Source organism: Poromitra crassiceps (assembly GCF_964638095.1).
Source record: "Poromitra crassiceps genome assembly, chromosome: 11".
Taxonomy (NCBI): domain Eukaryota; kingdom Metazoa; phylum Chordata; class Actinopteri; order Beryciformes; family Melamphaidae; genus Poromitra; species Poromitra crassiceps.
In genome coordinates, this window is record NC_139643.1 from 26726658 (window position 1) to 26753031 (window position 26374).

General features: G+C 45.8%; 1 protein-coding gene across 1 annotated transcript in view; it reads right to left on the reverse strand.

Annotated features, from left to right (window-relative positions):
- LOC310784937 (CUB and sushi domain-containing protein 3-like) overlaps positions 1–26374 on the reverse strand; it is a gene marked incomplete at both ends in the record, with an annotated part of 585231 nt that overhangs the window by 12462 nt on the left and 546395 nt on the right. The window contains 11 exons of the mRNA XM_083645959.1: positions 5874–6053; positions 6134–6245; positions 6640–6713; positions 11122–11295; positions 12224–12397; positions 12652–12831; positions 14413–14589; positions 14777–14959; positions 22096–22269; positions 22595–22780; positions 25493–25666. Coding sequence (XP_083502085.1) covers positions 5874–6053; positions 6134–6245; positions 6640–6713; positions 11122–11295; positions 12224–12397; positions 12652–12831; positions 14413–14589; positions 14777–14959; positions 22096–22269; positions 22595–22780; positions 25493–25666 — 1788 coding nt within the window. The remainder of the gene's footprint in view (positions 1–5873; positions 6054–6133; positions 6246–6639; positions 6714–11121; positions 11296–12223; positions 12398–12651; positions 12832–14412; positions 14590–14776; positions 14960–22095; positions 22270–22594; positions 22781–25492; positions 25667–26374) is intronic.

Here is a 26374-nt window from a genome sequence, read left to right on the forward strand (position 1 = left end):
GTACGTTACATCTTGCCTCCGAGGTGGTTTCACTGTCCATTTCGTTCCCTCTCTTCTCTTGGCTGTCTGCAGCTGCTTATAGCGTTCGAGTGTCATGTGACCGTTGAACCGAGGCGAACGTCCTCTGAAGTATAAATGCAACACCATGAGCGACACTTTCTTTTTCTTCTGCGACCATGTGCTGAGCGACACTTTATAATAAGTATAAATTAAGCTTTAGTCTTCAACACTTTGCAACACCAACTCCCCCAAATGATTGTATCACATGTTAGATCCTTTGAAAGGTAAAGCGAGTTTGGCCAAGCACAACAGCTTCTATCGGTGTGGGCACCGGTGCCAACAAGTCCGGGAAGCGAGGGAACGGGTACTCGTCCTAGAATCTCAAATTGGATCAGAGAACAGCACCATTTTAAAGGGTACTTTAGGGAGCCAGCTGCTGAATTAGTTTGAAAGCTAAAGCACAAACTTCCCCCTTGCAGTTGGTGATGAAAGGGGCTATTTGCTTGCGCAGTGCTGCTTTCGAGGGCTTGTTTGTACCACAACTTAATTTGCATAAATGTCTTGGTGAATAAGATGAAAATTCTGCAGTCTTAACTCAAGCAACTAAGATGCAAAAATAAAAAAGCACAAATTGCCCTTGCAACGCAGTCCTGATGAATCGAGACCGCAGTGTTTTGCAAGAGTATTAACATAGTATTTACATAGACAGTTTAAGTACGTCTTAATGAATGTTGCATGCAGTTTCATGAAGCTGGGGAGGATGAGCCAATAAATCACAGCTACAATCTCTGCAACAACCCAATGTTCTGGATAGACACACTCAATACTATGACACCAAACCGACTCAATGATGACTACAGCTTAAAATGCTTTTTGGGTTAAAACGGTTTAGTTTGTCCCCCCTCCCCTCTTTTTCCAGAGTATAATGACAATAAACCATGTTCTGTGATGCTTCATGCTGTGATTTGTCCTCCTATCAAGATCCATGGGTGAAGGTGATTGGCTCCTAAACAATTGGGTCCAACTTCCAGCTGTGTGTGATCTCTGCCCTTGTTATATTACCAGACTGAATCAGTACTATTCAAACGCTCTGAAGGCGGCGCTTTGCCGAAACGCGTGTTCTGTTTTTGTGATGTGAGCCAAATAAAGCAAATTAAATGTGAGTATTTTGTCCTCCTTGACTTTGAAAACTGGGATGTGCTACCCTTTCATCTTTTTTAACCAATGTATCCATTAGCCTGTCATGGCTCACCAATGAGCAAAGGATTTTCTTATGCATGGCCACATTTTTCTTTGACAAAATAATTTACTGTAATAACATACATAACTTCAGCACTAGATTTAATGGTAACGCTCATATTGGGGTACCCAGCCCAAGGACAAATTCTTTCAAAAAGTACTGCAGTTTACAGGGCCACAACAAACTGGAATAATCTACCTCTTAATATCCGCCTAATAAAAAAATACATCACGCTTCAAAAAGAATATGCAGAGGCACCTATTGGCATGCAGACGACAGACTGAATAGTCTGAGCCGTGTCATGTACAGTACTTTGTTATGTACACTATGAGAAGGGTGGAGTGGACCCCAGGAAGACTGCCATGCCATCAGCTAATGAGATCCTTTCAAATAAACAAATAAACAATAGAGGTCCAATCAAAGTCTCCTTGAGCAAGATGCTGTACCCTCCTACCTGCTCACTAATGATGCTGCACCCTCCTACCTGCTCACTAATGATGCTGCTGCACCCTCCTACCTGCTCACTAATGATGCTGTACCCTCCTACCTGCTCACTAATGATGCTGCTGCACCCTCCTACCTGCTCACTAATGATGCTGCACCCTCCTACCTGCTCACTAATGATGCTGCTGCACCCTCCTACTGTTAGGATGACGTCATCATTCCTACTTTGACTATGATGTCATCGATCACTGATGATGTCATGATTCATAAGCGTCTTTCATGCCTTTCGCTGGTGATGTCATAACACAGGTGATGTCATATTCACATCTATAAGGGCCTGTTCCTGCAGGTCCTCGCCAGTGATTCATAAATTCTCATCAAGGATCATACCAATCTCTGCAATCTCTGCAACCGTTCCCAAAACCTCGAACAGTGCAGCCCCAGCCATCAAGTTCCACAACACCCCAGCTTCATCAACTACCCGCGAATAGATCCACATGTCTAACACCGATCCTGACAGTATGAATCCATCCGAAATGGATCTAGCGGGCAAATTTCTCACCCCACCGACCGGGTTCTAAGAACGTCAAGCCAGACGCCCTGTCCCGCCAGTTCTCTGCTGACATACGGGCTGAGCCCGAACCCGTGTTGCCTGCGGCCTGTTTTGTGGCCGCGGTAACGTGGGAGATTGAATCGCGTGTCCGTCTAGCCCTACAGGGACAGCCTGACCAAAAGGGGGTCCCGCCGGGACGTCTATTCGTTCCTGACTCCGCCCGTTCTGAGGTTCTTCTGTGGGGCCACTCGACGCGGCTTACTTGTCACCCTGGGGTTAGACGGACCCTTGCCTTCATCCGCAGGCGCTTCTGGTGGCCCGCCATGGAGGGGGATACTAGGGAGTTCGTCACCGCTTGCCCGGTCTGCGCCCGAAACAAGACTTCGACTAAACCCTCGTCAGGCCTTCTCCGCCCCCTTCCTATACCTCGTCGCCCTTGGTCTCATATGGCCATGGACTTTATAACCGGACTCCCCCCATCCGATGGGAACACCGTCATCTTGACCGTCATTGACAGATTCTCTAAGTGGGCTCATTTTATTCCACTTCCTAAACTCCCGTCCTCCAAGGAGACGGCGGACCTCTTGGTTTTACATGTGTACCGGGCACATGGCATTCCGTCTGACATTGTGTCCGATCGGGGGCCCCAGTTCATTTCTCAGGTTTGGAAGGCCTTCTGTACGGCTCTTGGCACGACTGTCAGCCTCTCGTCGGGTTATCACCCGCAGACTAATGGCCAAGCCGAGAGGGTCAACCAGGAGTTGGAGACCATGCTGCGTTGCACCACAGCTGCTGACCCCTCCCACTGGAGTGCCCAGTTGCCGTGGGTTGAGTACGCCCACAACACGCACCCCAACGCCTCTTCCGGCATGTCTCCCTTTGAATGCTGCTTCGGTTTTCAGCCGCCCTTGTTCCCCTCCCAGGAGGAGGAGGTTGCGGTGCCTTCCATACAGACACATTTGCGCCGTTGCCGTCGCACGTGGAAGAGGGCTCGCGCATCGCTATTACGTTCCTCTGCCAAGACGCAAGTCCAGGCTAACCGCCGCCGCACACCGGCCCCAGCCTATGCACCGGGTCAGAGAGTGTGGCTCTCGTCTCGGAACGTTCCCTTGAAGGTTGAGTCAAGGAAGCTTGCGCCCCGTTTTATCGGGCCTTTTGTTATTGAGCGGGTTGTGAACCCTGCGGCTGTCCGCTTGGTTCTACCTGCTTCTCTCCGTCGCATCAACCATACCTTCCACGTATCCCAGGTCAAGCCGGTGCACTCTAGTCCCTTGTGCCCTCCTGCGGCGGCCCCCCCGCCGCCTCGGTTAATCGACGACCACCCTGCCTACACGGTCCGGCGGCTGTTGGACAGGCGACGCAGGGGTCGTGGGTTTGAATACCTGGTGGATTGGGAGGGGTACGGCCCCGAGGAACGCAGTTGGGTTCCCCGCCGGTTCATCCTTGACGCTGCGCTCATTCGGGATTTCCTTGCGGCTGATCGGGCGCCGGGTGACGCCCGTTGAGGGGAGGGTACTGTTAGGATGACGTCATCATTCCTACTTTGACTATGATGTCATCGATCACTGATGATGTCATGATTCATAAGCGTCTTTCATGCCTTTCGCTGGTGATGTCATAACACAGGTGATGTCATATTCACATCTATAAGGGCCTGTTCCTGCAGGTCCTCGCCAGTGATTCATAAATTCTCATCAAGGATCATACCAATCTCTGCAATCTCTGCAACCGTTCCCAAAACCTCGAACAGTGCAGCCCCAGCCATCAAGTTCCACAACACCCCAGCTTCATCAACTACCCGCGAATAGATCCACATGTCTAACACCGATCCTGACACCTACCTGCTCACTAATGATGCTGCACCCTCCTACCTGCTCACTAATGATGCTGCTGCACCCTCCTACCTGCTCACTAATGATGCTGCACCCTCCTACCTGCTCACTAATGATGCTGCTGCACCCTCCTACCTGCTCACTAATGATGCTGCACCCTCCTACCTGCTCACTAATGATGCTGCTGCACCCTCCTACCTGCTCACTAATGATGCTGCACCCTCCTACCTGCTCACTAATGATGATGCTGCACCCTCCTACATGCTCACTAATGATGCTGTTGCACCCTCCTACCTGCTCACTAATGATGCTGCTGCACCCTCCTACCTGCTCACTAATGATGCTGCTGCACCCTCCTACCTGCTCACTAATGATGCTGCACCCTCCTACCTGCTCACTAATGATGCTGCTGCACCCTCCTACGTGCTCACTAATGATGATGCTGCACCCTCCTACCTGCTCACTAATGATGCTGCTGCACCCTCCTACCTGCTCACTAATGATGCTGCACCCTCCTACCTGCTCACTAATGATGCTGCTGCACCCTCCTACCTGCTCACTAATGATGCTGCTGCACCCTCCTACCTGCTCACTAATGATGCTGCTGCACCCTCCTACCTGCTCACTAATGATACTGCTACACCCTCCTACCTGCTCACTAATGATGCTGCTGCACCCTCCTACCTGCTCACTAATGATGCTGCTGCACCCTCCTACCTGCTCACTAATGATGCTGCTGCACCCTCCTACCTGCTCACTAATGATGATGCTGCACCCTCCAGCCTGCTCACTAATGATGCTGCACCCTCCTACCTGCTCACTAATGATGCTGCACCCTCCTACCTGCTCACTAATGATGCTACACCCTCCAACCTGCTCACTAATGATGCTGCTACACCCTCCAACCTGCTCACTAATGATGATGCTGCACCCTCCTACATGCTCACTAATGATGCTGCTGCACCCTCCTACCTGCTCACTAATGATGATGCTGCACCCTCCTACCTGCTCACTAATGATGCTGCTGCACCCTCCAACCTGCTCACTAATGATGCTGCTGCACCCTCCTACCTGCTCACTAATGATGATGCTGCACCCTCCAACCTGCTCACTAATGATGCTGCTGCACCCTCCTACCTGCTCACTAATGATGATGCTGCACCCTCCTACCTGCTCACTAATGATGCTGCTGCACCCTCCTACCTGCTCACTAATGATGCTGCTGCACCCTCCAACCTGCTCACTAATTATGCTGCACCCTCCTACCTGCTCACTAATAATGCTGCTGCACCCTCCTACCTGCTCACTAATAATGATGCTGCACCCTCCTACCTGCTCACTAATGATGATGCTGCACCCTCCTACCTGCTCACTAATGACACTGCACCCTCCTACCTGCTCACTAATGACGCTGCACCCTCCAACCTGCTCACTAATGATGCTGCTGCACCCTCCTACCTGCTCACTAATGATGATGCTGTACCCTCCTACCTGCTCACTAATGATGCTGCACCCTCCTACCTGCTCACTAATGACGCTGCACCCTCCAACCTGCTCACTAATGATGCTGCTGCACCCTCCTACCTGCTCACTAATGATGATGCTGCACCCTCCTACCCGTTCAGTCATGATGCTGCACCCTCCTACCTGTTCACTCATGATGCTGCACCCTCCTACCTGTTCACTCATGATGCTGCACCCTCCTACCTGCCCACTCATGCTGAGTTGGAACGTCAACTAAACGCACCGAATATATGTGGAAAAGGAAAATGCAGATAGATACAAAGTAAGGCAAGCATTCTACCTCGACATATAGGCATCTTTCCAGTCCACGTGCCATCACTCTTACAGACTCTGTGTTCAGAACCCCCGGCCAGGAAGTAGCCAGGCTGGCAGCTGTACACCAGGGTGTAGCCAAAACCAGGCAGGTCCATCCCCACCACGTCCACATGGAGCGGACTCTCTGGCTGTTTGCAGGCATGGGCTGCAGGGCGGGGGAGAGGGGAGTCAGTGTGACGGACAGACGGCTGAACAGAGCAGAGTTGATGGGATGTGATTTCTTACGTATGCACTCGGGCTGGATCCCGCTCCACGTCAGGTCCGGCTGGCAGGTTCTGGAGGAAGAGCCCTGTATTAAATGACCAGGCTGGCACTGAAACGACACCACACTCCCCACCTAAACACACAGAGAGAGAGAGAGAGAGGGGGGGGGGGGGATCACACAGAGAGGCATAGGTAGGGTTCAAGCTTATTTATAGGTTATATAGCATAGCATAGCATAATCAGAAGAATAGCATAGCATAATCAGAAGACCTTGTTAGTGGTGGAATGCTATAGATATCTGATTCTTTTTTTAGATCATTGTGCCGGACATACTTTGTGCTGTGCTGATACCAAATACATTGAAAGTATTTGCTCTCTAGCAAGTTGAAACTATTTTTAGTTCACTTAAAAGCATTAATTTGTACGTCACGTTATAGTGCCACAGGTAACTGTTGGCAAGGGGCTGCTGGGTTATTTATGAGTTTGTTGAGGTAAGTAATTCCTTTAGTTTAGTAAAGATAATTTACCTTGAATCCATAGGTCCTGTTTAAGGAGCCATAGCGCGGTGTCCCTGGGTTCTCACAGCTGGTCCTGGTTGGCTCTGAACGAGACAAACACAAGAGTACTACTAATTGCACAGAAAAACTAAAAGAAAGTGAAAATTACCAGTATAATATGTCCTCATCTCTCTCTCCGTCTCTCTCTCTCTCTCTCTTCCTCTCCCTGTTGTCATGGTAACAGAGGATTTACGTACCCCGGCAGGGCAGCAGGGGGCAGTAGTGCTTTAGCAGAAAAGGAAAAGAAGCCAGGCCCTGTGTGTTTGTGTGTTTGTGTGTGTGGCAGGGTCATCAGCATGTAGAGCACATCCTGACGCAGAGCTCCATTCAATACAGCTTCTGAAATGACAGCCTCACTCTCCACCTCTCTCTACCCCTCTCTCACCCTCCTTCTCTAACAGTCGCTCCCTCTCTCTCTCTCTCTCTCTCTCTCTCTCTCCCTACTCCCTCTCTCTTTCTCTCCCCACTCCCTCTCTCTTTCTCTCTTTCTCCCCCCACCCGTTCTCTCTTTCTCCGTCTGTCTTATTTAAAGAGCAGGCTGCTTCAGCTCAAAACTCCTTCTGCTTCAGTCACATAGTAATACACACATCACACACCAACACAGATACACACACCCGCAATCACATACTGATATATCACGCACGCACACACGCACGCACACACACACACACACACACACACACACACACACACACACACACACACACACACACACACACACACACACACACACACACACACACACACCAGCACTCTCATCAGAAACATAACATTCTCAGTTAGACTCCATCATAGAAAACAACAACATTGAGTGTTTGTGTTGAGTGTTTGTGCCGAAGCCATCCAAGTATCACGCTCTCCATCCTCAAGCCCTAATGGGTAACAAAACAAAGAAAGAGTCCACCTCATAACGAGTAGACTTTTAAGAGTTGGACCATTAACAAAACAAAAGAAAGAGTCCACCTCATAACGAGTAGACTTTTAAGAGTTGGACCATTAACAAAACAAAAGAAAGAGTCCACCTCATAACGAGTAGACTTTTAAGAGTTGGACCATTAACAAAACAAAAGAAAGAGTCCACCTCATAACGAGTAGACTTTTAAGAGTTGGACCATTAACAAAACAAAAGAAAGAGTCCATCTCATAACGAGTAGACTTTTAAGAGTTGGACCATTAACAAAACAAAAGAAAGAGTCCACCTCATAACGAGTAGACTTTTAAGAGTTGGACCATTAACAAAACAAAAGAAAGAGTCCATCTCATAACGAGTAGACTTTTAAGAGTTGGACCATTAACAAAACAAAAGAAAGAGTCCACCTCATAACGAGTAGACTTTTAAGAGTTGGACCATTAACAAAACAAAAGAAAGAGTCCACCTCATAACGAGTAGACTTTTAAGAGTTGGACCATTAACAAAACAAAAGAAAGAGTCCACCTCATAACGAGTAGACTTTTAAGAGTTGGACCATTAACAAAACAAAAGAAAGAGTCCACCTCATAACGAGTAGACTTTTAAGAGTTGGACCATTAACAAAACAAAAGAAAGAGTCCACCTCATAACGAGTAGACTTTTAAGAGTTGGACCATTAACAAAACAAAAGAAAGAGTCCATCTCATAACGAGTAGACTTTTTAGAGTTGGACCGTTAACAAAACAAAAGAAAGAGTCCACCTCATAACGAGTAGACTTTTAAGAGTTGGACCATTAACAAAACAAAAGAAAGAGTCCACCTCATAACGAGTAGACTTTTAAGAGTTGGACCATTAACAAAACAAAAGAAAGAGTCCACCTCATAACGAGTAGACTTTTAAGAGTTGGACCATTAACAAAACAAAAGAAAGAGTCCACCTCATAACGAGTAGACTTTTAAGAGTTGGACCATTAACAAAACAAAAGAAAGAGTCCATCTCATAACGAGTAGACTTTTTAGAGTTGGACCGTTAACAAAACAAAAGAAAGAGTCCACCTCATAACGAGTAGACTTTTAAGAGTTGGACCATTAACAAAACAAAAGAAAGAGTCCATCTCATAACGAGTAGACTTTTTAGAGTTGGACCGTTAACAAAACAAAAGAAAGAGTCCACCTCATAACGAGTAGACTTTTAAGAGTTGGACCATTAACAAAACAAAAGAAAGAGTCCATCTCATAACGAGTAGACTTTTAAGAGTTGGACCATTTCAGTCGTCGCAGATAAGCTTTTCATAATTGAAGTGATAGGTCCCGGGGAATCGTCTATTTTTGGAACATCTATTTCAGAAGGCACACGCCACTTTATTGGGGCTGTGAAAGTAGGCATCTCTTATCTAGTGCTATCAAGAGTCTGTTCATGGCACAAATGCTCCCATTTATTATAATCCATCAGCATCCTTGATGTTTAACCCATTGATACCTGATGCAGCATTTGTGTGTGTATCCCTTTAAGACTTAAAGGGATACACACACAAATGAGGGATATACACACAAATGCTGCATCAGGTATCAATGGGTTAAGCAGCTGCTCTGAAGCAGAAGGTGAAGTGCTGTGAACGTCATACAGACAGTACTGCAGGGATACTCAACTTGCTTTGCCCGGGGGCCACTTTCGTGAAATGATAGAAGGCCAGGGGCCAGTTAATAAATAAACAATATACATTTTTCTGTAGCGGATTGTAGGTTTTTGGGGTGTCACCCGGAGTTTAGTCTGACAATGTTGTGCACACCGGATAGTTAGTTAGGTTAAGTTAGTTAGGTTAAGTACATACATAAGTGCCTGGGTAGCGAGCAGACGGCGGTATTTGACAATTTAGCAGCTAAATCATAGATTATTGAAAGATATTCCATATTCCAGACTGAAATGCTATAACAGAAGTGGAGTATTGGCCAGAATGACATGAACATTTGGACACTTATTCAGCGGGTATCTTGTATGTTGCGGTTCAGGTGCACTGTAAATTGTTGTTGTTTTTTTGTTTTGCAATTCCATCGCGGGCCACACAGGGGGCGCAAGTATAGTTAGTATCACTGCAGTACTGTATGTGGGGCTGAAGTGCTGTGAACATCATACAGACAGTACTGTACTGTATGTGGGGCTGAAGTGACCCAATGGGACCATTTGTAAAGTGTGCTGACTCTCCCTCCTCAGTTCCGTCTTAATCCTGAGGCAGCACAGAGTGTTTTTGAAGTTGGATGTGAACGCCCTTTTCAGGAAGCCTTTACTAAGTATGTTCATGTCCAGTGTGCTCCTGACGTTTCTGCCTTAATAGCAATTCAGCGCTATCGATCTAGCTCCTAATAGGGTTCCTATGCATTTTCCCATATACAGTACAATCCCTACTTTTAGACGTCATCCATCTATTTTACTACTCACTGTTTTACAGCTTAGACTGTACAGGTAGTCTAAAAAGATCACAGATCTCTTGCTATTGGTATGGGTGCATACAGTCTCTTTCTCAGGGGCAAAATATTCAGTGTAGCAGTCAATTTCCAGACTGTTCGTGATTGTTTGTTCTGTACTTTTACTGTAAATCATCTCAGTAAGTTAGTTGAACCACACAGTAAAGCCATGAGTAATTCTGATGGTTATCAATTTCATAACCGCTATAGAGTCCTGCAGACATGGACATTGAGGGCTTGTCCTTTTAAGACTTTCAGTGACAATGAGACTCCCAACACTATTCTCTATTGTTGGAATAAGTCTACCCAATTTTAACTATAGGACAGATGTACAGTACTACTGTACTCAGCAAACCCATGAGTACACTGAGACACATTAAACACAAACTAAAATAGTGTTAATAAAATATATATTTACAGTTACAGCAATGCGACAACATTAACCCATTGGAAAGTTACATGACACCAAGTCTGTAAAACTATGACTTAATAAGTGATTTAAAGAAGGAACAAATTTTACAAAAAAATAATAATAATAAATACAATAAAATAAAAAAGATCTCGCTGGGAAAGCTAATTGAAAGGTTCCCATAGCACAATCAGCACTTTCTTTGAATTCTAACCCAGACTTTAAAGTGGGTAAAACACCCTTGCGTGAGGATCTCCACTCCAGCTGTGCTGCAGCTCATATGGGGGCAAATGATTGATGATGTAGTCAGGAGCTATTCAAACGTAATCCGTAAAATCTCAAAATCAATTTTTGGTGGAGGTTAAAAGCCTTGGTACTGTACTTTGAACAAGTTGAGAACTTGGATAAAGAGTGCAAGATCAGACAAACGCCTTAATTTGTATTTATACATGTCTTTAAACATACAGTGCCAATGTTTCTAACTGTACAAGACTTGAGTCATTTTGTGCACAAATTCAAGATTGACTTTCCAGCTAATTGATGCAAACCTCATGGCCAACAGTGTCAGATGCAGTACTCACACAACACTATTAGGATATTCTGTATTGTGCCCTCTGTGTTTACACACATGAACATCATCAACATCATTCAATTAGGTTATGTTTCTTACCAATACAGCGTGGCTGCGTTCCACTCCATGTGCCGTCACTCTCACAAAGCCTGGTTGCTGTGCCGACCAGGACGAGAGGCGGAGCACAAGTGAAGGACACTTCCGATTGGTAGATGAAACTTCGTCCCTCTCTGAATCCAGCAACTGGAGTGCCTGGGTCACCGCAAAACTTGGCTGCACGCACGCACGCACGCACGCACGCACGCACGCACACACACACACACACACACACACACACACACACACACACACACACACACACACACACACACACACACACACACACACACACACACACACACACAAATCCATCATGTTCGCTTACAACCAAAGGCACTTTCTGGGTTCAATGTGTAATGCTATCCATGCTTTTAGTTTAGTACAGTGGTTCCCAAACTGTGTACCCCTAGGGATACCTGGAGGTACTACAGGGAGGACTTGAGAGAAAGGGGGGAAATGGAAAAATCTAAGCATAAATCATGAAAATAAATTAAACATTAAAATGAAGGAGGCGCTAATTGCAACTCTTTCACTCCATGTAATGTTATAATCTTCAAAAGGTGGGTTATCATTCATTCATTCATTGCATCATATGCCATAGTTTTCGCTTGCAGTTTTCTAAGCAAAATCTTGTAGTTGTGTAAAGGGGGTCCTTGGATTCAGGGAAAGGGGGTACTGAACCCAACAAAGTTAGAGAACCACTGTATTAGGACAAATAGGGAAACTTGCTTCCTGAAGTGTTAAAGAACAAGTACAAATACCTTGAAGCCCACGGCGCAGTGCTGTGTCCATTCAGCCTTATGGGACCTTAGGCAATATTTGGGGGTACCTCAACAGCAGGGCTAATTGTTTTTCAACATGGAAAGTGGTCCTACCCCTACGTTGGCATCTTCTGCTCCCCGGCCTGGCCTGCTGCCAGCGCCGTGGGAAAACTGACAGGCCATGTGCTTGTGCCCGTTTGCGTACACATGTATTTACACTACCGGTATATACAGAGTGTGTGTGTGTGTGTGTGTGTGTGTGTGTGTGTGTGTGTGTGTGTGTGTGTGTGCGCGTGTGTGTGCGCGCGCGCGCGTGTGTGTGCGTGTGTCTGTATGCTTACGTAAGCACTGTGGTAGCATGCCGTTCCAGGTGCCATTTGCCACACAGGTCAGGACGGCAGGGAATGACAGCTCATATCCAGGTGAGCAACTGTAGCTGACACTGCTGCCCCATTCAAAGTCACTGCCCTGCAGTACCCCATTACTGATGGCAGGGGGCGCCACGCAGGTCACCGCTAGGAGAGAGAGGGAGAGGGCGAGAGATACGATTTTTAAAGGAACACTCCACCGATTGTCAACCAGCTTTCTATCATTACAAAATCAGTAGTACCTTTTGCTCTGACCCCTTGAAAAGACATACATACAACATAAAAATACAAAGTTATGGTATATTATCATATCTCCCAGGTCTCTTCCAGGTCCTCTTTGTGAGTAGATGTTAAGGTTAGGGATATAAAAGCAGAGCTGGGTGGTTTCATAGCTCACTTACCTGAACATAGGGGCATATTCCCATTCCACGTCCCATTTTGGGTGCATGTTCTCAGAGGTGATCCGTCCTCCTCCATACTGTATCCTGGCTGGCACTGGAAGGACACATTCTGAGCGATCACAAAGTCTTCTCCGTAGCGAAGGCCATTGGCCGGGACACCTGGATCGCCGCAGTTTATCACTGCAGAGAAAGGGGGTGGGAGTGGGCGGAGTGGGGAGAGGAGATGAGGATCACGGTTACTTTACAGGTCATGCACACGAGACAATTGGAATTTGTCTTTTTGCTGATCGCTCCTGTAGTCTCTTTATATACTTCATCCATCCTGCATATATAGTCTCTTTTATATACTTCAAGCAGGGGAGAAAGGATATGAGAGAGAGAGAGAGAGAGAGAGAGAGAGAGATACTAAGATGGAACTGCATATTTATCTATAGTGAAGTTGGGGAGGCAACAGTTGAGAGCGAGACCTATGATGGTATGGTTTCTCCATTCTGTCACTGTGGTCACTTCTCGTGAATGAAGTGACAGCGGGGAGAAGATGGCCGAGGACGCCCCTGGGGGCTCTTCTAAGGAGCTTTAGGATTCCCTGGACTGTACTTTGTCCAGACAGCACTGTCCTTCATAGTCTAATAGGCCGTTTAAATGCTTTTAAAGCCAGCCCAAGATACTGCAATGCCTGTTAATGGCTATGGCGTAATCTACTGTAAAAGCCATTTCCTTTAAGCCAGGGCTTCTTAGAAACTTTATCATTCCAGAAGCCATTTGTGAAATGTGGTTCCTCGCCCTCTCCATCTCCTGGTCGGGCTCTTCTCAAAGCGCGTAGTATTTCTATGTATGGTGAATAGAGGAGCTGTCATGGACAATTGGAAAATAAAACTTTAGCGGCACTCTTGTCATGCGGGAAACCCAAGCTGAGTGAATTTAGGTTTCCACCTTGGGACACGAGACATTACTGTGTTCAACAAGGCATTTCGTTAGTAAGCATAAGCCACTCTTTGCTGATCATAAAATGCCATATTTTATGCTTGTTTCCCCTCATGAATTTCCCCACAGAGTTCAGAAAGAAAATTAGCTAAAGTAAACAACCATCAAAGCTTATCCACAGCACTCCGTAAAGTCTGTGGCAGGGGGCAGGATGATTTGAGGCTGATTTCATTACTCAGACCTCATACTGGCTCGGGGTAATTTAAAACCAAGCATAAAATAGAGGTGCAAAAAGGCCGGAAAGGAATAAACATCACCAATTGGTGATGTTTATGATGTTTGAGATGTTTATGGACTGCGGACGTGAGGTCATTGCACAGTAAGAATTCAATACCTCAGTAATAAATAATACATTATAAGCCGACTGTCTGCACTTTAGCCTCATAGTGACTGTATGATTTCACATCCAAAGTATAAGGATATGAGGCAAAGATGTGCAGTTTCTTTCTATCTATCTAAATTATGTATCTATTTATGTATGTATGTATGTATGTATCTATCTATCTATCTATCTATCTATCTATCTATCTATCCATCCATCCATCCATCCATGACTGCCTATATGACTGCAGCTCGCTTTATCGGATTTGAAATTGCTCTCAAACTCAACCAAAACTAAAACTATTTTCTCCGTCTGTGCGAACAAAGCTTCCAACCCTCTCCATCGACACACTATTCAATCTATTGACACTTACAAATACTTGGGTATTTGGTTGGACAAAAGCCTACATTTTAAATTCCATCATCCCTCTATATACGGCAGAAAAGGTGTCTTACTGGTGCAGTTGGGCTGTGCTCCTGACCAGGTTCCATTGGCCTGGCACAGCCTGGTGGTGGCGCCGGTGAGCAGGTAGCCCTCCATACAGGAGTAGATGACAGAGTGAGAAAAGGTTGTTCCATCCAAACGAAATACTCTGCCATTACTGGGCGTGCCTGGGTTACCACACTGGACAGCTGGGGAGAAAGGATATGAGAAAGAGAGAGAGAGAGAGAGAGAGAGAGAGAGAGAGCGTCTCTTGCATCTCAATGAGTTTCAGCTCTAGGACTATAATGACTATAGATTGTTGTAGCACACCGTAGACTATATGGGATGAATCTATAGATGGGGGTCAGTGCTGGGTTAGCGTATAGGTTTCCCTACATTTACAGAAGGGCTGCGTGCCGGACCAGGTCCCGTTGGGGAAGCACATCCTCTCCGACGAGCCAATCAAATCGTAGCCCTCCGAGCAGCTGAAGTAAACCTTGGAACGGATCTTGAAATCCGTTTGTTCCCTGAAGCCGTGAGAGGGAACGCCTGGATCACCACAGGAACCAGCTGTGTCGCCTAGAGAGAGCGAGGCAGAAAGAGGAGGGAGAAAGAGAGAGAGAGAGAGAGAGGGAGAGGGAGAAAGAAGCAGAGTAAGGTATTTTCCCCTAAAATTGGAATGCCTGGATCACCACAGGAACCAGCTGCATCATCTCCAGAGAGCGAGAGAGCATCATCTCCAGAGAGCGAGTTTGCATCGATAAACAGATAGAGGGAGAGGGAGAAGAGTCGAACACAGAGAAAGAAAGATGGTGGGGAGACGAAGAGGCAAAAAAGGAGGGAGGGAAAGAGAGTCCAGCGCACAAATTAATGTAAAAAATAACCAGTGTTTAATGTATTTGATCACGTGTACAGATATAAGTTATTGTGACAGCTTTGTGAGGTACATGGAACATGTGCTTCCATCTTTAATATATCGAGGCCATCAGGCTCTCAGGGTGCTGTGCTCTGTGACTGGAATGGCTGCTTACAAATGCTACTGGACTGCACACACATACTGGTGTCAAGAAGCATTATGTTTGCCTTAAGATTGTGTGTGTGTGTGTGTGTGTGTGTGTGTGTGTGTGTGTGTGTGTGTGTGTGTGTGTGTGTGTGTGTGTGTGTGTGTGTGTGACTGAATACATGTATGTGTGTGTGTTATACAAGGCTGTGTGCTTATGTTGATGCCAAGGTGCTTGTCTTTGTGTCTGATTGCATGTGTGCATCAGTGTGCGTGTGTGTGTGTGTGTGTGTGTGTGTGTGTGTGTGTGTGTGTGTGTGTGTGTGTGTGCGTGCGCATTCCTCACTCTGCCCTTGTAGAGCCGCCTGGTCAGCAAACTCTGCCTGACAGACAGAGCACGCTCTTGGGAACACACACACACACACACACTCACACTGGCACAAGGCCGGACAAACATATTGGTAGAGCAATATTATAGGCCAATATTTGCCAATTTTTGTAACGGTCTAAAGATTTAATTGGCATATCATCAATCTGATAATCTGTTCTCTTTTTAATTAAGTCTCCCCCCCCCCATTTTCTACCCAATTGCACTTGGCCAATTCTTCCCCTGCTGTCTCCGGTCGTTGCTGATCCCTCAGCCGTAGACGAGCACATGCTTCCTCCGATACATTTCACCTGACAGCGAGGACTTTCACTGGCAGGATGTAGCGCGTGTGAGGATCATGCTATTCCCTCCAGTTCCCCCACCCCCGCCCCCCAAACAGGTCCCCCGACCGACCAGAGGAGGCAGCGACCGGGACGCATACCCCACTGGCTTCCTACCCGCACACACGGCCAATTGTCTCTGTAAGAACGTCTGACCAAGCCGGAAGTAGGAATCACACCCAGGTCTCCACGGTGGTAGGTGAGTGCTTTACACTTTACTACACTAGCCAGCCGCCCCCACAATGTCATAATCTGATTAATATCAGATTATATATATATATATATATATATAGAACACGGCTCTCTCGAATACTCGATTCTGATTGGTCAATCAACAATATTCACCGGTCATTATTTCTCGACAACCGACCGCTGCTCTGCCACACCTGAGATTAATCAGTTGATAAGAGCCTTTTGTCAGCAACCACTGGCCTACTAATTAGGCCAACCAGTTGCAGCTGTGGTGTCTTGTGTGCCAATTACGAATGAAACCACTTTGTGTTGAAAACGCTATTAAAAAATCTATTTGAATAATTATTTTTGTCAGATTATTGAATGACTTAGTTGTAGGCCGTGTTCTAAGCGGGATAATGTATACTGAGCCAGTGATTACTGGAAATAATGACCTTCAGGTGAATGATTGAATGATTGACCTGGAAATAATGACCTTCAGGTGACAATCTCACCTGTCGGTCATTATTTCCACAGTAATCACCGGCTCAGTATACATTATCCCTTACATATATATTTATATATATATATATATATATATATATATATATATATATATATATATATATATATATATATATATATATTTATATTTATATATATATATATATATATATATATATATATATATATATATATATATATTATATAGAACAATAACAATAAGTTAAATATAGAACAATAAGTTGAAGAGACATTTTTTCCCATTTTCCACTGTAATTTCAAAAACATTATGTTTCTGAGAGAGGTAAATAGAGCAGCTCACATTTATACCAGTATCATATAATAAGCACATGAGCCAGTGTGTGGCAGAAAATAAGCTATCTACAGGACGTGCATACACGGTTAGCAGGTGCCCCTACGCCCTCTATTCCAGGCCGTTGCGCGGGCCGTTATAGCTTTATACTGCTTCGTTTTCAGAAGGTTCTGTTCAGGGTGAGTGTCAAACATAAATCCAGCTGGAAATAAGGTCCAGGTTGTAAAAAAAGAAAAAAGAAACATAATTCCCCTTTAACATCATCCACGTCAACCACCAATTCAAGGTGTGTAAAATGATGTCTAATTCAGAATCAAAATAGCCTACTGTTTGAGTGGTTTATTCTTATTTAATCATAAACTAGACAATTGTAAAATTGGTCAATTGTGGAGCCATTCAGTGAATCAGTCATCAGCTGAGAAGATTTAGGTTTTATTTGGTTTAATTTTGCACTAAAATAATCTAGTTTGACGTCTGTCCTCTTGTCCTTTAAAAAAATAATGGGAAATATCACATGTAACAATGTTCCGAAAAACAATGCTGATTTATTTTGCACATAATCTCACACATATCCAAAAAATGTAAACAGTTTTGCAGACTTCGTTTGACAGTTATTGAGAGTTGATTTGAGTTAAGGTGTGGACCAGTGATGGCATTCATACACAAATGACATCACTGGTCCACAATTTAACTCAAATCAACTCTCAATAACTGTCAAACTAAATGAAAAAAACTGTTCTGAATTAAAAATCGGCGGAGTGTTCCTTTAAGCACAATTTTTACACCAGAAGCAAAGAAACAGTACTTCTACTTGATCTATCTTATCTAGTCTCCAGCGCTGGAGGTGACGCAGCAAGTATTTGTCAAAAGCATCTGTAGTCTTTTTGTGATGTTCCTCATACTTTTGACGAATAACTTCATTTCATAATGGCTTTGTTTTGCTCCACAGCGCAGACACCTAGAGGCACTGACTTTACACATAATACAAGAACACAACAGTTAATAGTATAATATCTTTTCATGCCTCAGGATCTTACACAATGATTTTTCAAATGTAAAAAATAAAATAAATGTTACAGCATCTCGTCGTTATTATTTGTCTTTAAAAGCTAAATGTGAGTGATTTGGGAGGACATGTGAGGAAATGACACCCTAGTGCAAAAAGTCTGTGTCAGCAGATAAATGGATGACTTTTCCTTAGGGATCCTGGTAGCAGATCAAAAACGCTGTATCGCGCAGAGCACCGGCACGCACGCACGCGCGCGCGCGCACACACACACACCTCCAAAGTCACCATGTAGCCTCAGGTGTACCAAGTCTCAACAGGGAGAACAACCAATCTACCTGATGTCACTAGTGCGTGTGTTAGTGTGTATGAGTGAGTGTGTGTGTGTCTGCGTGCACTTGTTTGTGTGCGTGTATGTGTGTCTAGGGGATAGAGCCATGTGGAAACTAATCTCTGTCGTTTCCCCTCAGGTGACTTTGGAACAATCACTAATCAGTCACACACACGCTCAGCTACACACACACACACACACACACACACACGATTATATAATATACCCAACAGACAGATTTTGGCCGTACTCTGGCCTGGATTAACTCATGGGTTACTGGGCTGCAGCCTTTCTGCCCAGGCTTGTGGAGGTGCCCGTGACGCTGGCACAAAAACACTGTCCCTCATCTGACCCAGTGTGCTGGGTGCTCTCTGGGTCACGCCACTTGAGACTTGGATGTTAGAGTAGGCATGGTGGGAAGCCCGGTCAAACTGTTTGTATGTGTGTAGCTGCTTATCAAACGACATTGTCATCAATTAAAAAATACCGCTGATGGGAATTAGTCGACCTTGGATGCAAAATGAGCAGTAAGTAAATATTAATCTGAATGTAGCAGTCACATATCCAGAGGTGAAAATGGCTAAAACAAATGGAAGCAAGTCCTAATAAATAATGGGTAATTGCCTTGAAAGGGTCTAGAGACAGGAATAACCCCAGGGACACAACATTGCTTCTACTACAGCAAAGTATTGGTGGGGCTGAAATCAGAATGCTAGGCCTCGGCAGAGGTGCAGGGTGGCTGAAATCAGAATGCCAGGCCTCGGCAGAGGTGCAGGGGTGGCTGAAATCAGAATGCTAGGCCTGGCAGAGGTGCAGGGTGGGGCTGAAATCAGAATGCTAGGCCTGGCAGAGGTGCAGGGGGTGGCTGAAATCAGAATGCTAGGCCTGGCAGAGGTGCAGGGGGTGGCTGAAATCAGAATGCTAGGCCTGGCAGAGGTGCAGGGGGGGGCTGAAATCAGAATGCTAGGCCTGGCAGAGGTGCAGGGGGGGGGGGCTGAAATCAGAATGCTAGGCCTGGCAGAGGTGCAGGGTGGGGCTGAAATCAGAATGCTAGGCCTCGGCAGAGGTGCAGGGGTGGCTGAAATCAGAATGCTAGGCCTGGCAGAGGTGCAGGGGGTGGCTGAAATCAGAATGCTAGGCCTGGCAGAGGTGCAGGGTGGGGCTGAAATCAGAATGCTAGGCCTCGGCAGAGGTGCAGGGTGGGGCTGAAATCAGAATGCTAGGCCTGGCAGAGGTGCAGGGGGTGGCTGAAATCAGAATGCTAGGCCTGGCAGAGGTGCAGGGGGGGCTGAAATCAGAATGCTAGGCCTGGCAGAGGTGCAGGGGGGGGCTGAAATCAGAATGCTAGGCCTGGCAGAGGTGCAGGGGGGGGGGGGCTGAAATCAGAATGCTAGGCCTGGCAGAGGTGCAGGGTGGGGCTGAAATCAGAATGCTAGGCCTCGGCAGAGGTGCAGGGGTGGCTGAAATCAGAATGCTAGGCCTGGCAGAGGTGCAGGGGGTGGCTGAAATCAGAATGCTAGGCCTGGCAGAGGTGCAGGGTGGGGCTGAAATCAGAATGCTAGGCCTGGCAGAGGTGCAGGGGGTGGCTGAAATCAGAATGCTAGGCCTGGCAGAGGTGCAGGGGGGGCTGAAATCAGAATGCTAGGCCTCGGCAGAGGTGCAGGGTGGGGCTGAAATCAGAATGCTAGGCCTGGCAGAGGTGCAGGGGTGGCTGAAATCAGAATGCTAGGCCTCGGCAGAGGTGCAGGGGTGGCTGAAATCAGAATGCTAGGCCTGGCAGAGGTGCAGGGTGGGGCTGAAATCAGAATGCTAGGCCTCGGCAGAGGTGCAGGGTGGCTGAAATAAGGCAAAGGTGCAGGGGGTGCATGACTAGAGTGAGTGTTGACTTCAAAATAAATCCACCTGTTAAAACCAAACCACTGTGGTAGTGCACAGTCACACTGTTGTTGGAACTAAGAGAATAGCCGAACAACATGTTTAATTCATGTTTTGACTTTGCCCCTACAGTTAGAGGATCACAGGCTGCTTCCTGGTATGCGGCTGTACGCCACACCAGCCTCCAGCCGCTTGCTGCTTGCAGTAGTGCTGCTCACTTAGTGGCAAACCGCAATTCCCCCGAAGCAGCAAAGAGCATTGCATATACAGGGACAAACAAACACAAAACACACAAGCAGGTCTTCTACAGCAGTGCTGCTCCCAAGCACCTCAAATACATCAGCATGTAACATAGCCAACGTTCCATCAGACGGCATGATATCAGCTGGCATGTAGAATCGCCGTTTGCTTCTCAGCGGCCATGAAGCTGAATTGTGGAGCTATCGTGGCTGCCATGGGCAGTGTCTGTATCTGTGGGGCTCTGGTGCAGACCTGGCATGTAGGAGCCATGAGTCACCGTTTCTTAAACTATGACCCTCCCTTCGCCCTGCTACATTTTCCCCCAGGCAATGGCTGTAAATAACAATGTATTCTTAGTGTGTGGGACATCTTCTCACTCAGTTTGTTATATAAGCAGCACCTGCTGGGAGCATCTCTGGCCAAAGAGCCGTAATCAGGCCCCGAGCCAGCCAACTGACAATCATATTAGTGTGATGGTTTCTAAACATGCTGAAAGGTCTGGAGAAACTATCTACTCCAATAAGTGTTGAGATGTGCATACATTCAACATGGAGGAAATAATGCTTGTGTAAAGCACTACTTCACACAGCAACAAAGTCAACACAATGACAGTGTTGCATCTACAGTATCATTTTTAGCAGCCAGTCACCACAGAAAGACACTGCTAGAGAAAATGCATGGGGAATATGTATGCAAATAAAAGGGTTTAAATCTATTAATATTTAAAGAACCCAAATGACAATAATTTTAGTTTTGGAACCTGCATTATAACCACAATCAACGTGAATCTCTTCCTTCTACTAAAAGGTAAAGGTTTCTATAAGGGCTCTATCAGGCGGTGCTACGATAAATAAATAAACACATAAATAAAGTACATTTTATTTTGTAGCATGATATGGCAACGCTGTTCGGCGGATCGAGTTGACAGTTTATACGGGATTCTTCTTTCAACTGTCTGAACTGTGTCATCATTTTTTCCGTCGTCGTTATTTCTCACACACTTTCAGTTCAGTCCTTCTATTCATTCATTACACTCTCCCTCATTTCACCACTTCATCTCATGTTCGAAAACAGCCACTTTGTGGGTTTCACCCCGAGCAGAAACGCACGGGTCAGAGCAGGCACGGGTCAGAGCAGGTTGAAATAAGAGTTCTACAAGATTTACAAAGGGTGAAATTAGATTGGGAACTCTCTCTTAGCAGAGCGTAAACGCAGGAGTGGGCCTGCGGGAGGTTGTGCTCCACAGCCCTTTAGACTGACAGATCATGGTACATTCTCCTTTGCAGTGTCAACCCCTACCACATATCTGTCCACCCATCTCTCGCATTAGCCCTCCAACCGCTCATGAAGGGGTGAAGAACGTGCGCTAGCAGAACCGGAAGGCACGGTGACGTGCGCCACAGTCTGTTGCGTCTACATGTTCCGGACGTCTGGACTCGTATCCCTCCATCGCACATTCTGATTGGACTAACTTTACAGTGTGTATAACTCGTATCCCTCCATCGCACATTCTGATTGGACTAACTTTACAGTGTGTATATTATTCAATAAAGGTTAAAATAGTTACCAGAGCAGAAGGGCATGGGTGCGCTCCACATCCCATTGAGCTGACAGGTCCTGGATGATTCCCCCTTCAGCTGTCTGCCTCCCAGACATGAGTATCGAACCGTCGAGCCGAACGTATACTTCTCTCCACTCAGCACACCGTTAGGGGGAGAGCCCGGATGACCACAGTCTACAACTAGAGTCCAACAGAGAGATGAATAGATGATGGATAGCTGTTCTTCACCAGACACATCATTACGTGCTTGTGGGATTGACCAGTGTGGAGAACTAGATAGGATTCAGAGACAACATGATGGATAGGACCGGGGGATAGAGAGACAGGAAACAAGACAAAGTCTAGAGTTGTCGGCACTCTTGGCGGAGATGAGCCACACAAAATGTGAAAAGGAAACAGCACAAGTTTTGACCTCTATTCTTAGAATCAGAACGCTATACTGTTGACAAACAGGCAGGTTAAAGACGGGCCCGCAGGCAGAGAGATAAACAGCCATCATACTAACCGATACATTCAGGTAGAGGTTTGTCCCAGTGTCCGGTAGGTTGACAGGTCAGCACAGGCGATCCGAACAGGTAATATCCCGGGTTACAGTCGTAGAACACCACAGTACCAAAGGTAAAGTTCCCATGTTCTATTTTACTCTGCCGTATGGAATTGGCTGGGATACCTGGATCGGAGCAGTTGACCACTACACAGAGAGAGAGAGAGACACAGGGAGACACATACATACACACATACAGAGAGATGGAGAGACATGTGTTATTTGGCATGCACCAGAGAGGGTCATTTCTCTTCCGTCTCAAGTGTTTTTCACTTGCTCCCATAGGTGCCATAGCTCCAGAGGTTTGGGCTTTAACGGTGCCATAGCTCCAGAGGTTTGGGCTTTAACGGTGCCATAGCTCCAGAGGTTTGGGCTTTAACGGGGCAAACATGGTCAGTAAAAGGATGTTATTTTAGGGAGTAGTTTGTGTGTCCTCTTTGTTTTCACTGGTCAGTCATGTGTTGCATTTTGCTTGATTTACTGGCACTACATTCTGCTAACTGGGCAGGACACTGATAGCTTGTGAGTGAAGTGACCCTTGCTGCTGTGACCGTTCAGGAACGATTGAGGCTAAAGAAAGTGAATGGGCTGATAAAGGAAAACTGGCCTGGTCATGTGACTGGATGGACATGAATTCAGTAAGGGCCAGGAAGGAAGCTGCTATCTTCTCGAGACTGTAATGAGCCTTAAAGGATGGCTTTACCGATAATCAACCCACTTTGTATCATTAATAATCTCAGTAATATAAGCACATGGGCAGTGTTTACCTTCTCTCTCTGCTTTCCTCACGGAGATCTCCCATTTCCTCCTCTGGCAAAGCGCTCCGTTGTGACGCATTTTACGTCACAACGTGTCAGAACGGAGCTGCGGAAGTTCTGCTGGAGAGGCAGAATCTGCTCCGAGGGCGGCTGTTTTTGTTTATTTTTATTTTTTAAGAATGCGCACATCTGCAGAGAATCGCATTGAGAGCATTAACGACTTGCAGCTGGTGGGGGGCGGAGTTTCTGCAGACAGGAGCAGGAGCATTTTCTCCGTGAGGTAAACAGAGAGAGAAGGCAAAACACTGCCCATGTGCTTATAATACCGAGATTATACTATATGATACAAAGTGGGTTGATTACCGGTAAAGCCATCCTTTAAGGACCATGTTGACAGGAAGCGTTTTCTTCGGGTTAGAGTTGCTTCGGAAATCATGTCCAGAGCGCTTCCAACACGCACAGACACACAGCACTTATTTGTTGCTGTCGAAAAAGTGACATTGATAAGCAGTGCACCACTCCAAAAGTTGAACTTTTCTCTGCTTGAGGGGCCCAGAGCACTCGGCCAAAACATACTAGCCGTCAGGAGCTCTTAAAAGCCAGGTGTAGTGCTGGGAAGAGCAGCAGGCTTAAAATTCACTTTGCAAACTAGGGGGGAATTCCCCCCTTATGTTCTTCAGATAGGGGGGATTTATAGACTTTGGGGGGGATTTTTTCAGGTGATACTATAACCGACAAATAGCTGCTTCTCCTGTCCAATAAGCGATAATACTGTAATTTCACATTTTTGTAGTAGTTTATGCACACCTGAGTCTGAATTACTATGGCTTTTGTCGTGTTTTTTCTGCGGACTAAGCCATAGGCTTTTGGTTCTATGAAAGCCTTCATTTTTTGTATTGAGTGATACACTCTACTAAAACACTAATATCATATTATATCAGAAGTGTTCTTTGTTTTGTGTTCACAATAGTGATGTCAGTTAGATTTGGTTAGGTCAGAGCTATGGAATATTAAATCATCCATCTTTGCTCACTACATCTGCCTTTCTTACTGACATTACTGGCAACTAAACCTGTTCGGATTTTGCATTGGGGAGAGAGTTCTATTGAAGTGAATGGGCAGGCATGGCAAGTCCACTATAAACCATCTGTGTGTCGTTTCACTTTTTATTGAAAATGCTTCCACCAGATTTTCATGCCTGCTTTATGAGAAACGCCATTTGAGTGGCGACAACAACGTTGACATCACTGGCACTCGGGATAAGGAGGATTAACGTTATTATCAACGTCATTATCGATATCAGATTCTTCATCGTCAATAACGTAACGATAAACATCACTGCCACTGACGTTACTCGGTGTTACGTTGACGTTTAAGCTAGAAGTGCCTTGTTGTTCGACTTGTCCCGTTTGTTTTTTCTGAGCGGGTCCCCCTTCTGACGACGTAGCTTTCCATTTTAGCCAGCGATCTATCATGTTTGCAAGCAGCTGTCTGTATCCACCCAGAAATCAGCAGAGGAGCGTTGATGTCGAGAGAGGACTGAGGGACAGAGCGAACATGCTAATGTTTGTTGTTAACTGGCCACGTAAGTGAAATTTGGTCCGCCGGTGTAACCCGTCCAGCCAGTGATTTGAATGCATTAAGCACCGTTCCGCACAAACATAGATCGATCTGTGCAAAACATTGCGGGATTACTCCCCCTTTATAAATTGAAAGTATGCGGGAATTCTGGAAAATGTGCGGGAATTCTGGAGAATGTGCCGGAATCCTGCGCCAAATTTTAAACCCTGAGCAGTGTTCCTAGTGCGTCCTTACCATCGAGAATGAATTGCAGAAAGGCACTGGCCACTCAATTAAACACTTCCTGTCAACACGGCCCCTTACAGTAGGATGATGATGATGGAAGAGCAGGTTAGTGTGAATAGGGTTACGGAATTTTTATCAAATGATACGGTCAGGGTAATTAGGGACAGGCTAGTAAAGTAGTAAAGTTCTAGTAAAGAGCGATAGGGGTAAATAGGGATAAGGTTGCTATTGAGGTGGTATCGAAGGTTAGGGTTAAATAAGGTTAGGGGTGAACAGACTTAACTTTTTTCCCCACCTTTACATGTTGGGGGCGGGTGGCTCCACTGGCGGTTGGCCTGACACTGAGCGCGTGCCGGCCCCTCCATTTCGTAACCACGGTGACAAACAAAGCTGACCACGTCGTTGAGGTTGAAGCCGTTGCCCACCGTGCGGCCGTATATGGGACTTCCTGGATGGCCACAGCTGATTGCTATAGAAGAGAAAAAGTGAATGAACGATACATGTATATTATGGACTTTATAGCAAATTTACTTGAGACTGCACATAATACATTTCAGAGAAGTAGAAGTTAGGCTGGAGTTCTTATTATATATATATATAAGATATATATATATCACCAGTAGGCTACTGTGTACAAAACACTGATACAGTAAGACAGCAAATAACTACAAAGTACAGCATTACTAATTAACTTGACATTGAAAGGATTTTACTGCTCCTTGCTTGACTGACAATAAGTCATGACTCTGCTGATTAATGTCCTTCCAACTGACCGATTATGATTTACATGTAATTGACACCATTGCTGTGATTTAGATTTAGATGTATCTTTGGTGAATGTTTGTGTGGTCTTATCCAGTACTGCTATTGCAGCATTTAACGTGATGTAGCTGCAGAGCACCAGTGATGTGATTTATATCCAACTGTCTTTGGTGAACGATTGCATTTTCATAACACTCGTGTAGTTTTTCTAATCTCATTACTAAACTCCTCTTCATTGAGATTTCTCCTTGAGAAAAGCTGAAAATCAGATTTCAGATAGTGTAGATTTCCTGTGTAGAGCCAAAAGAGGCTCCGGTCTGGACCAGATCTGTGGGCTTGTCCTAACTCGTGAATATTTATGAGAACATCACTAGACCCGAGGAGACTCACATTATTTGTGGGCCTAGCTCGCATC